General features: G+C 42.8%; 1 protein-coding gene across 4 annotated transcripts in view; it reads left to right on the top strand.

The window, feature by feature from the left end:
• nrxn2b (neurexin 2b) overlaps positions 1–16,022 on the top strand; it is a 598,599-nt gene that overhangs the window by 293,512 nt on the left and 289,065 nt on the right. For 3 of the 4 annotated variants that reach the window (XM_062384235.1, XM_062384231.1, XM_062384232.1), the window contains 4 exons: positions 782–1,220; positions 2,297–2,680; positions 5,344–5,547; positions 8,727–8,753. In XM_062384235.1, the coding sequence (XP_062240219.1) occupies positions 782–1,220; positions 2,297–2,680; positions 5,344–5,547; positions 8,727–8,753 (1,054 nt within the window). The remainder of the gene's footprint in view (positions 1–781; positions 1,221–2,296; positions 2,681–5,343; positions 5,548–8,726; positions 8,754–16,022) is intronic. The other variant, XM_062384230.1, reaches the window with a different exon arrangement.

Here is a 16,022-nt window from a genome sequence, read left to right as displayed (position 1 = left end):
AGCCGTGTTTCATCAAAGGCTCTCAAAGCCATTTGCAATAAGGCTGCAGGCAACATGTACCTGTGTCTGGAAATCCCCTGGAGCCTTTTAAAAAAAATGTACCCATTTATTGGGCACATACATCTCTGAGTCTTTTTTCTGCTAAGACAAATAGTTTGTACATTACATGGATTTGACGAAGATGAGGGAGTTTATATGGCAGTGATCAGAGCCAGACGCACTCAGAATGCTGCGCTCCCACACAACCACAACACTCGCAGACATCAGTAGAATCAATGAGAGCTCGCCCGGGGCAACTTGTTAGTCCCAAGTGGTTTCTCTGGGATTACATTTTTTGTGTGAATGATTTTATTACCAATTCATGGGATGTCAGTAAGTGGAGCACTCGTCCGACTTAAGTTTCTTGTTATAGAGAACTGTGGGCTGGAGATTGAAAATCAGCTCCGGTAGTGAGTTGTGTCAATGCGGCTGTCACACTCCTGCTCCAAAGAAACTTGTGTATTGCATTCACGTTTTGATTCATCCTGTCCACTTGCTGACGAGCTTTCTCAGCAGCATCTTTAAATGACACTGGAGCGTGATTTTAGCGATTAGGATGCATGGCTAGGCTCTCACTATTGAGGACAGGATGTTCTTCTCTCATGCAGCTCTATTCTGTGTGTATGCTATTGAAACGTTTTCTAAAACAGTAATGATATCCTAGATGAGGTTTTTGAATCCAAAATCTTGCTAGTTTATTCAGAATTATAACCTTGGAACTTTTGTTGTCTCTGCCGTCCAGGTGGTGTACAAGAACAACGATTTTAAGCTGGAGCTGTCACGGCTGGCCATCGAGCGCGACCCTAAGATCAGCCTGAACGGTGACCTGGTGTTCCGCTGCGAGGACGTGGCCGCCCTAGACCCCGTCACCTTCGAGACCCCCGAGTCCTTCATCTCCTTGCCCAAGTGGAACACCAAGAAGACTGGCTCCATCTCCTTTGACTTCCGCACGACGGAGCCCAGTGGCCTCCTGCTCTTCAGCCACGGCCGTCCTCCAAGTCCCAAAGAGCAGAAGCCCGGTCGGGAGCTGAAGACAGATTACTTTGCCATGGAGCTGCTGGACGGGTATATGTACCTGTTGATCGATATGGGCTCCGGAAAAACAAAGCTGAAGGCCAGCAACAAGAAGGTCAATGATGGTGAATGGTGCCATGTGGATTTCCAGAGGGAAGGAAGGAAAGGTGAGGGCTGCACATCATCTAGAAATCTGTGTTATTGGATGTTAAGTTATTCACATTCATCCTCTGCATTTTATACCCATCCCTGGCATGACTTTCAATAACTGCACTGGAATTTGTTATGACCTCTATCAACATAGTTTGCTTTTAAAAATAGTGTTGCTGTTATTTTACAAAGCCAGCAATATGCATGTGTACTACTATACGCAATCTGCTACTTAGGTTTTATTTTGTAGTTCCCATAGGCATGAGATTGAAGGGTCAGATAGTATTATAGCTTCATCAGTGACAGCAGAGGAACAGACTGACTTGACTTTGACATATTCTAAATCTCCATAGCTCATTATGCCAGTCCAGGCACGTACTATTAATGATACACCCAGTGTTATTTATGAATGTAAGTTTATTGTTCATACCTGCGTGGTGCACTCTGATGACTCCGCCTGCATGTGGGCACAACAGGAGCATTGTGCTTCAGTGTGCAGTGTCTGATGAATGATCTGTAGGTGGGCAAGCACCTTGGACATTATAGCTCACCCTAATAGCGTCTTCTAATGAGGAAGGGTGTGAATGAGTGTCTGCGTGTGTGCACGCATGCATGTGATCTCACCGCTGCACCCGCTGTAATTGGCTTTTAATAGAAAATTAAGACGGAGTCGTTAATCACAGAACGGGAGAGAGCCTTTTGTTCCACTCACTCCCTGCTGCATTCTGCTTCCCTTCTCCTCCATTTAGCCTATTACAGACACATCAGACACACACACTCACACACACACACACACAGATACCCACACACACACAGGCTACCACACTACTGTCTTCTTTTCTCCCTGTCTGTTGTGTGTCTGGTCCGGGTCCTTAAATTATTCACTTACAGCCCCTCTCAGCCGTGCATTCACTTACCCTCTCACTCATCCACAAACACACCCACCCATCCACATCACACGTTTCAACCATTGTCACTGTCTCTTTGAGTCATTAAGACACACTTCCATTCATCCACTGAATACAAGAAGCATGTCACAATTTGATCAAGATGTCCTGTGACATTGCACAATATTTGCGTTTCTGTCTCTTAGGTTCTATCTCAGTAAACAGCCGCAGCATGCCCTTCAGCTCCCCAGAGGGCAGTGAAATCCTGGACCTGGACAGTGATATGTTCCTGGGCGGGCTGCCGGAGTTTAAGTCCGACCTCATCCTGCCGCCAGAGGTTTGGACAGCGCTGCTGAACTACGGCTACGTGGGCTGCGTCCGCGATCTCTTTATCGACGGCAAGAGCCGCGACGTCCGCCGCCTGGCTGAGATCCAGAGTGCGCTGGGCGTGAGCAGCTTCTGCACGCGGGAGCTTCAGAAGCGCTGCAGCAGTACTCCGTGTGCCAATGGAGGTCTGTGCAAAGAGGGCTGGAACCGCTACATATGTGATTGTACCAGCACCGGATACCTGGGCTCCAACTGTGAGATAGGTAAGGAATGTGAAAGATGTCTGAGGAGATCAACACATTGTTAGTATAAAATTTAGTACAAATGCCTCTTTCTCAACCCCAAACAAGACACACCAAATGACCCAGTAACTTTTCTTATCCCCCTTTTGCACTTGTCAGAAAAAACACTAACACCAAGTAACATCTGGAGTTCTGTCTGCAACGGGCATGGATTCAAACTGCATTCACTCCCGGTTCAAATGATTTAGCAATAACACTAATCGGCTCCGGCTCTGATTGGCAGTGATGCAAACCTGACAGCAGGGAGAACACATTAGACTGGCAAGACAAAAAGTGACGTTGAAAATGATGCACCAGGTGAAAGAAAGAAAAGAAAAGACAAGAAAAGCCAACTCCACTTCTGGCAATGGAAAGGTTATTTGTTATTTGCCTGTTTACCCACTGATTTTGATGTAAAAGAGGTATAATAGTGAAGCAAATCATCACCTCTCATAATCAAAGAGACATGCTTATCATTGGTAAAGTGTAAACACCTTGTGTCTTACACTCCATCCAATGAACCAGAGCAGGAAAACAAGGGTAGAATGAGTATTTCGGCACGTACCACAATGCACTGCCTTGTATTTGACACAACCAAGCAGCTGCTGTAATGTAGGAGCAAGAGGTCCACAGGGAGCTGTGTGTGAACCAAGTGCCACACAAGCCTGGGGGGGGTGGGTCGAGACTGAAGCACTGAGAGGATGGCACTAGCGAGTCAGAGCAGCCAGGCCTACTGCCGCCATCTGTGCCAGTCATGCAAACCCAGGTGGCGCGAGGTGAGCTAGTCAAACAGCACCACGTACGTCTGATTCCTCCCAATTAGCCGCAGACGCCTCACTTCATGCTTCGTCTTTGCACGTCCATGGGGCTGAGTGAGCCATGACAGTCCGGGATTGTGAGGGACAAGGAGGGTAATGAGGGAAGGAGAAATGGGATTCAAATCAGCTCGGTGCAGGTAGAGGATGAAACGTCTTTATTTTGAAGGCTGCTGTTTTTATGGTTTCTCAGGTGGCAGGTGTGGCATTTTACTGATGCTCCTCTGCCATCTAGTGGAGTTCTGTGTTACTGCAGCATGTGGCAGAGAGCACTGTTCTAATAACCAGCCAATTCTTTCTCCATCAGTAGACTGAGTGCATAGATTACCAGAGTGTAGGGACAATCAATGATATTGACCTGACGAAGAAAACCTCAAAGATATCACAAGATTCCTCCAAGGCACATTAAATTAAAATCATCGATGGTGTTTTGAGGAGGGGCCAGGGCGATAATGAATATGCTTTATGAGCTATGGATTAGTTTGATGACTGAGAGACCTATTCTACATTTCATCCCATTTTAGGTAAGAAGGGTGTTTTTCAAAGAGGTTGAAATGTGTTGATCCAGCTATGTCTGATTAAATCATTACTGTGTTTACCAGTTGACTTTCCTGCATCTTTAAACAATGTGTTCCTGTACGCTCAGAAACCTAAACTTGTGAATTACCCCTATGACAGCTACTTATGTTAGCCTGTGGTGAGACATATTGATCCACATGATAAATTATGATTACCCCTCTGGGATGTGTCACTCTACACAGCAGTCTGTTCCTGGCATGGCTGCATCTAAGGGTGTAACCATCGTTGTACCGACTGTGGACACGATGATTCAGGAGCCACCTGCTCTTGTCTGGTCTGACTCTAGAATGGGAATATGTCCTTTTTATGTTTCTCCCTTCTAACAATCCATGTCTTCAATTTGTGCTTTTGGAAGTTGATGTGTAATTTGATGAAAATATAATGTTCATGTAAGAAGTCCCTGCACTTAAAAACAACAGCTTGACACAAGTGAAGACACAATTATATTTATCAGGGAAATTACACAGTTAAAGGTGCAATTGCTAAAACCTAAAAGGTAAGGGCCTGGAGGAGCTGCCTACACGCTGTCATGCCTTGTATTAATTATCTTACCTGTCTGAGAAACACATCAATGATTTATACCATCCTTTTGATGGATTTGCTAAAATTCATCTTTCTCACTGAATGTTCCCTCAATATTATAGATGTATTAAAATATATGACATTTAAAAATATACTCATTTTGACCTACATATCATTAGTTTCATTTAAATCTGATGTGTGAAGATAGGTTAATATAGTGAAACATATTTGAAGATCCATTTATTCTAAAGGAAGTTTGGACTTCAGCTCTTGTGGGGGGTTTTTCAGTGTCATTACATTTGTCAAGTGGTTGTAATTGGATTTCTGGAATATTGACAGTTGAGGGGGATACGGTGGTACAGTGGTCAGCAAGGTCCTACTAGGTTCCTGATTTGAATCCTTTTTTTGCCAGGTTCTTTCTTTGTAGAGTTAGCATGTTTATCCCCCAACACAAGTGCAGATTTGGTTAGGTTGATTTGAAACTCTAAATGTGACTGTGATGGCTTGTTTGTCTCTGTATATTGGCCATGTCATATACTAGTGACCTGACCAGGGTGTACCCCTACTCTCACCCATCCCCCCTGCGACTCTCAAACGGATGGATGGATACATATTTGATATCCTCGTCTGATTTTGTCTGATTCTCTGCTCCACTCTGAGCATTCCCTCCTTTGTCATGAGTTATACCGACTTTCTCACTGCTCTGTCCTCTCCTTCACCCCTGCACAGAGGCGACGGTGCTGAGTTACGATGGCAGTATGTACCTGAAGATCATCATGCCATTCACCATGCACACGGAGGCCGAGGATGTGGTGCTGCGCTTCATGTCTCAGCGGGCCTACGGCCTGCTTATGGCCTCCACCTCCAAGGAGTCAGCAGACACCCTGCGCCTGGAGCTGGACGGAGGCCGAGTCAAGCTCACCGTGAACCTTGGTAGGCCACTGTGATTCATGGCACATGTACCTGGTGACCTTTCCCTCAGCATCCCCCTGTCTCCTCATCTTCACACTGTCTTTTAGCATCGTATACTGCTGAACTTGTAGGAATGGTTTGGCATTTGTTTTTATTTTTCTATCATTTTTGGGTGGTCAAAAGCTTTTTAATTTATCCCTCAGTTTCATCAGTTTTGTCTAAAAGAATTGATTTTATTTCATGTATTGGGTGAAGTTGGCGGTATAGTAAGCTAAAAAGATAACTTATACCCATTATTACCCACCAGCTTACATTAGGAATGCTAAACGTTCTCAAAAGCTATAATTAATAAAGAAAACTGAGGAATGAATAGAGAAACTTCTCCTCTACAATTTGATGAAGTGCCTGCTGCCACAAGATTAAAGCAAAATAATGTAAAGTGAAATGAGGGAGGTATCCCCAGAACAGTTATCTCACCCACTGTGGGGAGCCACCTTGCAGTCATTTCTGTTCCATATCCGTTGACCCCTTATCCCTCCCCATCCCTTCCTCATTCATTGTCTTCTTTTTGTTCCCTGTGAAGCCCCCTCAGCACCTCCTCTCGCTATAAAGCTCCGTCTGTAAAGCTCCGTCCTGGGCCCCACCCGGACCCTAAACCCACTAGCCTGTCTCTACAAACTTCAAGGTGGCCTTGCTCCTGTCTTGCTCCTCCTCACGGTCCTGCTCTATTCCACCTAGTTGTGGAGCTATGTGAAAGGCTGGTCTGATCCACTTGTGCCCAGAGGCTTTATTAGGAGGAGATACACATCCTCATCATTGGTAATTACACATCAGTTTAAAGTGGATTTAAAGAGATCTGAATGGCAAGCTTGAAGAGGAGAAGGTCAGTGAAATTGTAGCGCGAGGTTTGCAAGATGGATGGTTCCGTAGAGAGAGCGAATGCATTCCCTCTAATAACCGGCTTCGTGAATGCAGACCTTTTGACTTATTAAAATTTCATTGCGATGAATATTAGCGCCCTGGGGAAGATGGGTATGACCTTCCAGCTCTGGATACTTTAAGTCTCTCCTGATCCCTCTGAAGGAAAAGACTTTCAGCAGTGAGCGAGGAGGAGCGTGACAGAGATGCACCCTTGAAAATGGGAGTTTTAGCCACCGTAGAGACAGGAAACAGGTGGTGGGATAAACAAAGGTGGACGTTCCTCTTTTTCTATTTCTCTCTCTGTCTCTTTTCTATCTCTGTCTCGCTCTTCCTCTTTTCTCCTCTCGCTCATAATCACCCCCAAGTGGCCATGACTCAAAAGATGGAACTTTTCATCCCTTCAATGGCCTGTATGTCTGCGGCCCTCGGATCAAACAGTCAGAGGGACCGACTCACAGCTGTAGGGACTAAAGCTCCACACGGGGCCACAGACCTATTATGAATCCCCATCTAACACATACAGTCTTGAAATGAATTGTATAAAAGTCCCATCCCTCCTTTTTTTACTGTGCTTAAATGACACCTCAAAAACACTACGCAGCTCTGCTCAGGATGTTAATACTGACTCCTGCAAGCAAACTAATTAACAACAAACATGAACCACATTTGACAATCAACATGGAGTCCTCCATATCTGTTAAATCTTTTTTCCTTGTGACAATTATTTAAATCCTGCAAATTAATAAAGACAGGCTTAAAACTTTGAAGATCCCTGTGCACAGCAGTTGGTGCAGGATCTATCACAATAAGAAAATGAAAAAAACTCCAAAGCACACACCAGCAAGCCAGGACTGACACTATCAGACACTATTAGTGACAGATAATGACGGTAACCTGTGCAATGTGTCAGCTGACAGATGACGCCTGGCACAGTCTTGTTATCACTTTGTATGTATTATCCTCCCTAAAGAAACACAAGCAACCTACATATGTGGCCCGTAGATACATTTCCATGCACCGGTATTTATATCGGGCCATATCTCTGCAAAACGACGCCGGTCCCTGGCTGTTTGTGTCCACTATTCTGTAGCGGTTGACAGCTCGAGACCACAACCCAGCCACACTGCCACATGCACATGTAGCTCGCAACCACAAGATGGGGCAGAATAGTGGTTAATTAATTGTACTCCGTAATTCTATGGGGGGGGGGTACCAATTTGACTTTACAGTGACCCTGCAAAGGGAGCCTCGGCTTGTATTCTTTCTCCGCACTGCCTGTAGCAAGCAGTTCACAGCAGGGGCTTACTCCTTGTGGTTTGTGTGCACCAGGCGTGCAGTGGCTGGGATGTGCAGATCACCCTTTCTTGTCATTTACACTGTTGGGTTTCTCGTCCCCAAAGTGCTGCAGAAGGCTTCTCAAACTGCCAGGGGGAAAAAAGGTGGAAATTAAAGGGGGCATGACAACGTTGTGCTCTAGTGACAGCACAGCAGCTGCAGGTAGCAGGGTATCTGAACACAGCGGGAACATAATGGGCTTCACAGTGTTCATTTACAATCCGCGTCAGGAGAGAAAACACCTGGTGTCATTATCATCTCATTTTGGCGAAAACTATGTGATTTTGAAATTGTAGGCTTTATTTGACTCTATTTGACGTTTAATGAAGTTAACAGTACGTGTATTATATTTAGCGTGTTTCATGCCATGTTACTAGGATTTACAAAAGGAATTCAAATAAACAAAATGTTGTGTTTATATTATTAAAACAGAGAGAAACTCGATGCAGGTTCAGCCGGATGGTTTAAATACTTTACACTTCATCCAGATAGAACCTTATGATTTCAAAATCACCATGTCAATTTTTATATTGCCTCTTAAATCACATCAACTTGTTATCATGTGCTCATATGCTAACAAGAGAGCACTTCAAATAGCGTATGTAATTTTTATGATAAGAGCAGTGCCAACATGGCTTCCTGCTATCCTGCCGTCTAGATCCCACGGTGTGAGCCTAGTCTTCTGCAGTGCTTTGGGGGCAGTGGGTGGAAAGGGGATGAATGATGGGACTGCTGGAGGAAAAGGGTGATCCTGACTCAGAGTCTGTCCCCGGATGGTGGCCCCAGAGCAATGATTGTCTGCAGAATGTACCTTGAAGGATGTAAAATGTCTTTTTTTTCTCTTTATCCTTTCTCTTCTTTCTTTCTTTTTGTCTCTCTCTCTCTCATTCTCTTTTTTTATTTTTTTTTATTTCAACTCACCATTTCGCTCTCTCTCCCGCCAGATTGTATCAGGATAGACTGTAGCCTCAGTAAGTGGTTCTATCCATTCTTCTGACTAAAAAAAGCAATGTATCTGTCTATCTCATCTTGATTCTGTGCAGTGGCCCTTTTCTGCTCTCTCCTGACCTCAATGATCAGTGACACCGCTCTCATGCCCATGTTTCCATTCTTCCATATTTTCTTTCATTCTGGTAAGCATTGGCTATTTTATTTTTTTCATTTCATTCTCTCTCAATGCCATTTTTCATTTTGCCTTATTTCATATACTTCATTTAATATGTTTGTACAATGCATGATCTAAGTAGTAGTCTCCTTCATTCCACAAGTGCTGTCACTTTATTTTTCCTCTTTTCTCTAAATAGGATATCACTTCATTATTTCCCTGATCATTTCCCATTCTGTTCATTCCCATGTCAAAACACACACTCATGCAGAAAAGGGCCACTTCACACTCAATTTTCCTGTTTCTATAATGCGGCGCTGAGTCTCGGCTCCGCTCGGCCCTGCACGGCTCCACAGGCAGGTGCTGCTTCTTCTCTACGTGGGCCAAACTCCGGTTTGTTCCCAGTAAGCTAATTGCTTATCCGCGGAGAGAGGAGGCAGCACCTGTTGTGTGTGTGTGTGCTCCATGTTTGGAGAAAGCTTGTCTTATCGTGCCCCGTGCTGACAGAATGATAGCAAACACTTATTTCTATCATGGCCTGTGACAGTTGAGCAACTAGCCCACAGGTAAGTGCTGCCAGCCCCCAATGACAGCAATGGAGAAAATCTCATGTTTGTGCTTGTGTGTTTTAAATTACTACCAATTATTGTGTTTTTAAGTTGTTCTCCTTTCTGTTGCGGTTTGTGTTTCCAGGTTAGCTCGTATGAATGGATTAATAATGGGGCCGTTCATGGAGCGCCCGTGTAGTGCCCGTGTTGTGCCAGCAGGTGATGCTAATGAGCTGTGTGAGTTTGTGCACAGCTTTTGCTCGTTAACGCTAATTAGTGCTGCAAATGGACGACTGGAGGCAACAGGTCGGTTTCAACACACTATCAAACAGAGAAGCTTTGTGAGGCGTCGATGTAATGGATGCCAAGTGCGTCAGCTAACGATAACTGAAGTGTTTTCTCTGCATTATCTCTGCGTGAGGGGCCCACGTGTGTTAAATCCCAAACTGTTGTTTGCGCAGAAGTTACGTTTCTGTTGTGTTTATATTTAGCTCGAGTGCGTCATGGCGCCTGTACCGTTCTATTTTGTATATGTGCTGAATGTCTGTAGTCAGCAGAATGAGCTGCGAGGACCAAGCATGTTTCCTATGTGACCAGTCCAGTGCTGGACAGTGTGTAGAGGAGCTGGTTGAACTTTGCCCTGTAAATAAACCGGAAGTTAGATAATGGCTTTATGTAAAGCTTTTGTTGTGGTATGGCGATGGTTAAAGTTGTAAAATGGTGTATCACTGGAGCTGTTGTAGCCTGATACAGATGTGTTTGCATGTGCTCTGTGCCTCTTGCTACATGTGCCGTGTGTAGGCGCTTAAATGCACCTTTAACGCTATTTATTCCTGACTTCATACGCCTCCACGTTGAATAGCGGTGGCCTGTATGCACGATGAATAGCATCACTTGTTATGTGTGGAGCCAATGGCGTGACACACAATTCAAACAATGCATGCAAAATGTCCATACCCAAAGTTAACCACTAGATGTCGGGCAAGCACTGGGGATAGTGTGTGATCTCTGCAGTAAGGGAGGAGAGGGAGAGGGAAGCTGTGTGTTTTTCTTTCACCTCAGGGATCTAAACCTTTTCTGTTGGGCTTGTTAGACCTGGTGTAGATTGTGTTGGATTGTTACAAGTCATGTATAAGGTGGTTAGGGTCACAGAACAGGACAGATTTATATTTTCTCATTTTTTTTTAGTCACTCAGTCTTCCTGTGCTGCCAGCTTTCCTCATAGAACTAAAAATAACATTAGAAATGTTGTCCTTAGTCATTGTTTTGTGAATTTCGGCCGATGCGTGTTTTTTATTTACCAGGAATGTTTTATATTTAACCTTTACATTTCTTGGTTGACTGAGCATCCTTGTACAGCAGTGCCCTGCTTTGTGGGAACTCGGTCACACTTTCTTAAAGATCCTTAAGTATTAGTGTTTGAGTGATAAAGTAGAGCAGGAGAGACCAGGGGAAAAAGAGGGAGAGCGAACCAGGCAGAGCTGCAAACAATTTATTCTATGCCATGACATCTCCCGGTCGATTTCCTACTCTTTTAAAGCCTTGAATTTGATTCAGAAAATCAGTGCACCAAAGTCTCTACTGGTGGCCCCATGCACGTCGGCTTTCTTGCTTGTATTTACATTAGCAGCAGTGTGTAGCGATAAACATTTATATCCCTTGCACTTTTATGTGAGTTTGACCCAACTCTGCATATATATGTTTACACTAGCCTGTGACTGTTGGATTAGAATATGAATTTCTGTATCCCACCATAACTTTAACATCACATCACTGCAGCATATCCTGTGCAAAGTCCTTGAAATGAACAATACGATTTAATAATAATATTCTCTGCATACTGATGGACCCAGCAGGTTAAACAGTAACTATTTGGTACAAAAACAGCTTCAGAAAAAAGAGATGATTGAAATAACAGTTTTTGGGACTTAGGAAGTGATAGTTCAGCCCTGTGTTTTTATTGTGATATATTTTGACCCTGCTCTCCAACCGTAATGCAACCAGACATTATATGGAGCAGGGCTGTAAGCCTTCTGCTGCATTCAGGTCAGGGTGTCGGGCTGATGATATCTGCTGGAAAGGTGGCCTTTCTGCAGCCGGCAACACCTTCTCTTAGTGCCAGATTAGATTTGGCATGACATATGGCCAGCATGTGGGGCACAAGTGTTCCATCTGCTAATGTCATACCCTTTGGCCTATCCACCTGCAAGTTCACTCTCCAGAGCAGACTGAGACACAGTGTGTCCGTGTGTAGATAGAGTATCTGATCTGATCACAGTTCAGCTTGTAAGGATCGCTTACCATCAAAACCTAAAAATACTACTAATGGAACTTATTGGTACTTTATATGAGTAGACATTCTGTGAAAAGAGCTGAATATGATCTGCTTTTTGTGTTACCTAACAGTACCAGTGATATCAAGTTTTGTCACTTTTATATTAAGTTTAGTCTATTCTGCAAATGTCACTTTAAACACTAGGTTAAGGTTAGGGAAAGCTTGTGCTTGTTATGGTTATTTAACAAATATGGGATGGGAACTCTTGTCAAATTTTGGGAAACTGAGATCATGTTTTTCTTTGCAGAGCTCTTATACAATAAATACTAATAACTATTTTGCATTCATATCATGGGTGATATGAAGACATTATCGTCAACAGCAGCCTTTCATTTCATTTTCTGAGCTTCAAAAGGTAAACAAAAATTATCTTTTTAGTGGCTATGTACTAGATGAAACTTGCAATGAGATATCTCTTCATCTTAAGTGCTCTCAACTTCTCCATTTTATTCTATGTCCATGTATAACCTACAGTCAAAAAAGTCCATCTTCTTAGAGGTGGGGCCGGGCCTGAAGGTAATATGGGGTATGTGATAACAGTAATTTGACAAAAGATCCACCTTCAGTCTCTGTTACACTTCGTCTTTTTTGGTGGCTTAATCCCGCTTGCACACCGGGCTTACTGCACATTTATCCTGCTCTAGAGTGAATAAAAGTACAACTAACCACCCAGTACGTTATCTTCAAAACGTTGCTTCAGCATTTGTATTAATATCTCCTCAGTGCATAGAGGATGGTAGGAGGTGACACTCATACATATAGGCAAACCGCCCAGCTTTCACAGACATTTATTTTTAAATTAGAGCTAATGATTATCTGAGAGAATGACTTATCAGTGTCATATTCTTCAGTTGAAACAAAAATAACAATAAAATAGTTTTATTTGCAGTCCAGTAGTTTGAAACTACCACTCGTACCAGGGATTGAAGAGACCCCCTTCCATTAAGGGGCAATACTCATTATTGCTGAGGGCCAGCTCCTCAGCAGGAGTGTACTCCAGTGTAGGGTCTGCTCCTGTCTGTCATTTAATTGTGCCTTTGTACATCAGTGTCATCATACAACAGAGCCTGACTGAGGCACTGCAACCCTGTACGCAATGTACTGTTACAATATTAAGTAACCTACTGACTGCTTTGAACTATGATTTTAGATGTATTCTTTTATTCACTTCCAAATACATTTTGAAATCACATGGGTTAGTGTTGTAATAATGAGGCTAAACTTGTAATGCCAAAATAACACATCTGAGCAACACGTTCATTCAATATAATTCATTTAGGTAAATCTACTGATCCTTTATTAATAAGAATGGGATATGAAGTAATGCTATTAATCTACTTTAGGTATGTGCTGTATGTATAGTCTTGTGATGCTTTTTATTTAGATTGCTGTTGACGTGGTTTGAGTCTCTATTGGTCTTTTGAGCTGTGGCAGCTGCTACTGCTCATGCAGACTACCAAAACCTTTGTGTTAAAGCCTTGTGGCCACTAGCGATTTCAGAAGCAATGTGTTTCATGGGATTGAGTACTTTATATACAGCATTGACACTATGGCTGAGAGGTTTTATATATTCATATTTTGACCAGTGGTATGAAATAGAGAGTGTGGCTAACCATGCCCATGTGAGTAAAAAACTAAACCTCAGGTATCAGGTTTATTGCAAGAGTCATATCACTATAAGGAAATCAAACCATTTGGAAGGATGCACAAAATCCTATTGATTTTCCCTTATTGTAACTTAATACATCAGTATATTTTTTTCAATAACACACTACCTGTCCCTTAATCAATTCATTTCCCAGCTATGTAAATGTATGTTCACATTTTATTTAGCGATGTCAAACACTGATAAGTATAGCACAGTGATGTGTTTTAATGCAAGATGATTAGTACATTACTCTCCAATATTGTCACTGTTATAACTATATAGCTCCCTCATTTGTCTCAAAGCAGATAGCTCTCTTACTCTTACTCATAGCAATATTGAATTTTAATGAGTTTCCAATAACTCAAATCATGAGTCATCCCGGCCCAACTCAGCCTAATAGATGTCAAAGATGGATTTGCAATAGGCACTAGAAGCTGCCTCCAGCACAACATCCTACAGTTTGTGAAGTTTAAGCATGTATCAGAGTTAGACTGTATAACATTTATTTTGGATATGGTTGGATTGGTATTTGATTTTTTTAAGTCAATTTAATGCTCCAATGGAGGTTAGCCCTCTTCATATTTAATGTTAATTTTATCCTCCAAAACTCCAGGCCCAATGCGATGCAAAGGGCCAATAAGAGTGTGTCATTAACATATTGTCTTGGATATGTGCACCCTCGGAGTATGGCTGCACCATTAGATATAAATAGATTTATGTTACAAGCAATCATCTAGGTCAGCGATGGATAACAGCAATTAGTTGCACATTTCCCAACAGTTAACAAGTTTAACTTTAATTAAGAGTCGTCCGTGTGATACTAGCCAGCTGCTAAGCACCAGTGAGCTCTTCCTGACAGTTGCCTAGCAGTAGCAGGTTGTCGTTAATCAATAATTTTTCAACAACATGGAAATCACCATTCACAGAAATACATGCATTCATGCAACGTCATCTTATTTGTTCGGTTTATTTGCTGGTGGCAAACAACGTCAAGGCCCATTATCATGTACTGAATGACATGTCTTCTTAACTCTCCCTCAACTTCAATACATTTCCCCATATTGTATCAAATTTTGCTCTTTGCATGTGTTGATGCATCAAGATGTACTCTGACCTCGTTCTGTCACTATGCATATTGTTGGTGTGAGGATAGCAATTACTGTAGTCTGAGGCCAGCTTCTGTCAGTATGTTCAAATAGAATTACAATAGTCATAAGAGCCCACTTCACTAATCTCAAACAGCTCTTACAGTCTCAATTTTGCAGTCTGGGTGATTGACCAACTGAGAATGTCCTTGTCGGTTGTTTAAAATATTTTATTAAACAGTTATTGACTCCCCCTATATTGCGTTTATTGTATTCATTTGAATACATTTTTTGAGATGCAGAATATATACTTCTGTTTGTTGCTATTAAAAGCAGCTCAGGAGAGACGATCAGCCAAAACACTCCCGCTGTACGGAGTTGCACAAATGAGTCGACGAGCTGTTATTGCCAAGTACTCACAAATGGAAGGGCACTCCAGCTGAAGGACACGCTGGGAAGGTGATGGACCATAGTTGAACGAAAAACTTACAGGGCTTAGTCGTATATCATTTATATTAACTATTTTTAAGGCAGTGCTCTGCTCTGATTTAATGCTCAGCGGCCTAAAAAACATTCAACAACTGTTTCACTGTTAAAGGCCCTTCAATGTTGAACCCAAAGGAGAGAGAAGTTATAGCAGGAAGGAGGGGGGGGGTTGCGCATCAGATGGAGACAAAACTTACATTGACAACACAGTGCAGGGGGGTGGTGAGTGCGTATAGATACTGATGTCCGCTGACAGATGAACGAGTGGAAAGAGAATGAGACAAAGAAAGACAAGGGAAACAGGGAAGACAGAGGTTATGAGTAATATCGGCTGAATGAAGAAGATCTAAGGAAGTCCACACCAATCTCCACTGTTGACTTCTACTCTGGGCAATTTCAATTATTTAACATAGAAAAGGTGGAAAAACGGTACATTCTGTATTTTCGTCCCGTGGGCCTGGTCTAGTATTGGGAGGCAGCCATGTTAAGGAAGACACTTTCTGCCCTCCTTGTCCACTGAACGGCTTGTGGACAATGTTGGGCAGGAGGATAGCAAGCTTGTCTCTTTCCTGGCTTTGACCTGAACAGTGTGTCTGATTATACCGCTTTTAAGTGTTTTAGCTTTACTGATGCTGGGGATTTCATGAAACCACTTATCGTTTTTTGGAACTTATGGAAGTGTTACAATAAAGTCTCAAAATGTATATATAAGCCCAAACGCTTTTCGTTTTGGTACCATGGGAGCATGCAATCACTATTTCAACAAAGAAACCTTAAGTGCTTATCCCACTGTTGTTTTCTCCTTCAGTAGAAAAAAAAATTCCCATTCCGCATTGGGTGAAATCTCCTTTTGCAATTGTTTTTCACAGATTTTTTGTTACAAAACAAAGATATCGAATTGATCCGATATCAACAACTGCATTGAGAGCAATGTTGAATTTGGATGTGGCTGCCTGATGGGCATTGCTTCATTTCATGATCAGTCTGCCTTCTTGCAGCGCTGCATGGCGACGGCGACAGGTTAGATCTGGAC

The sequence above is a fragment of the Platichthys flesus genome, chromosome 24 (assembly GCF_949316205.1).
Source record: "Platichthys flesus chromosome 24, fPlaFle2.1, whole genome shotgun sequence".
NCBI classification, from domain to species: domain Eukaryota; kingdom Metazoa; phylum Chordata; class Actinopteri; order Pleuronectiformes; family Pleuronectidae; genus Platichthys; species Platichthys flesus.
Note: the sequence above shows the minus strand (reverse complement) of the source record. Positions and strands in the feature narration are given on the sequence as shown.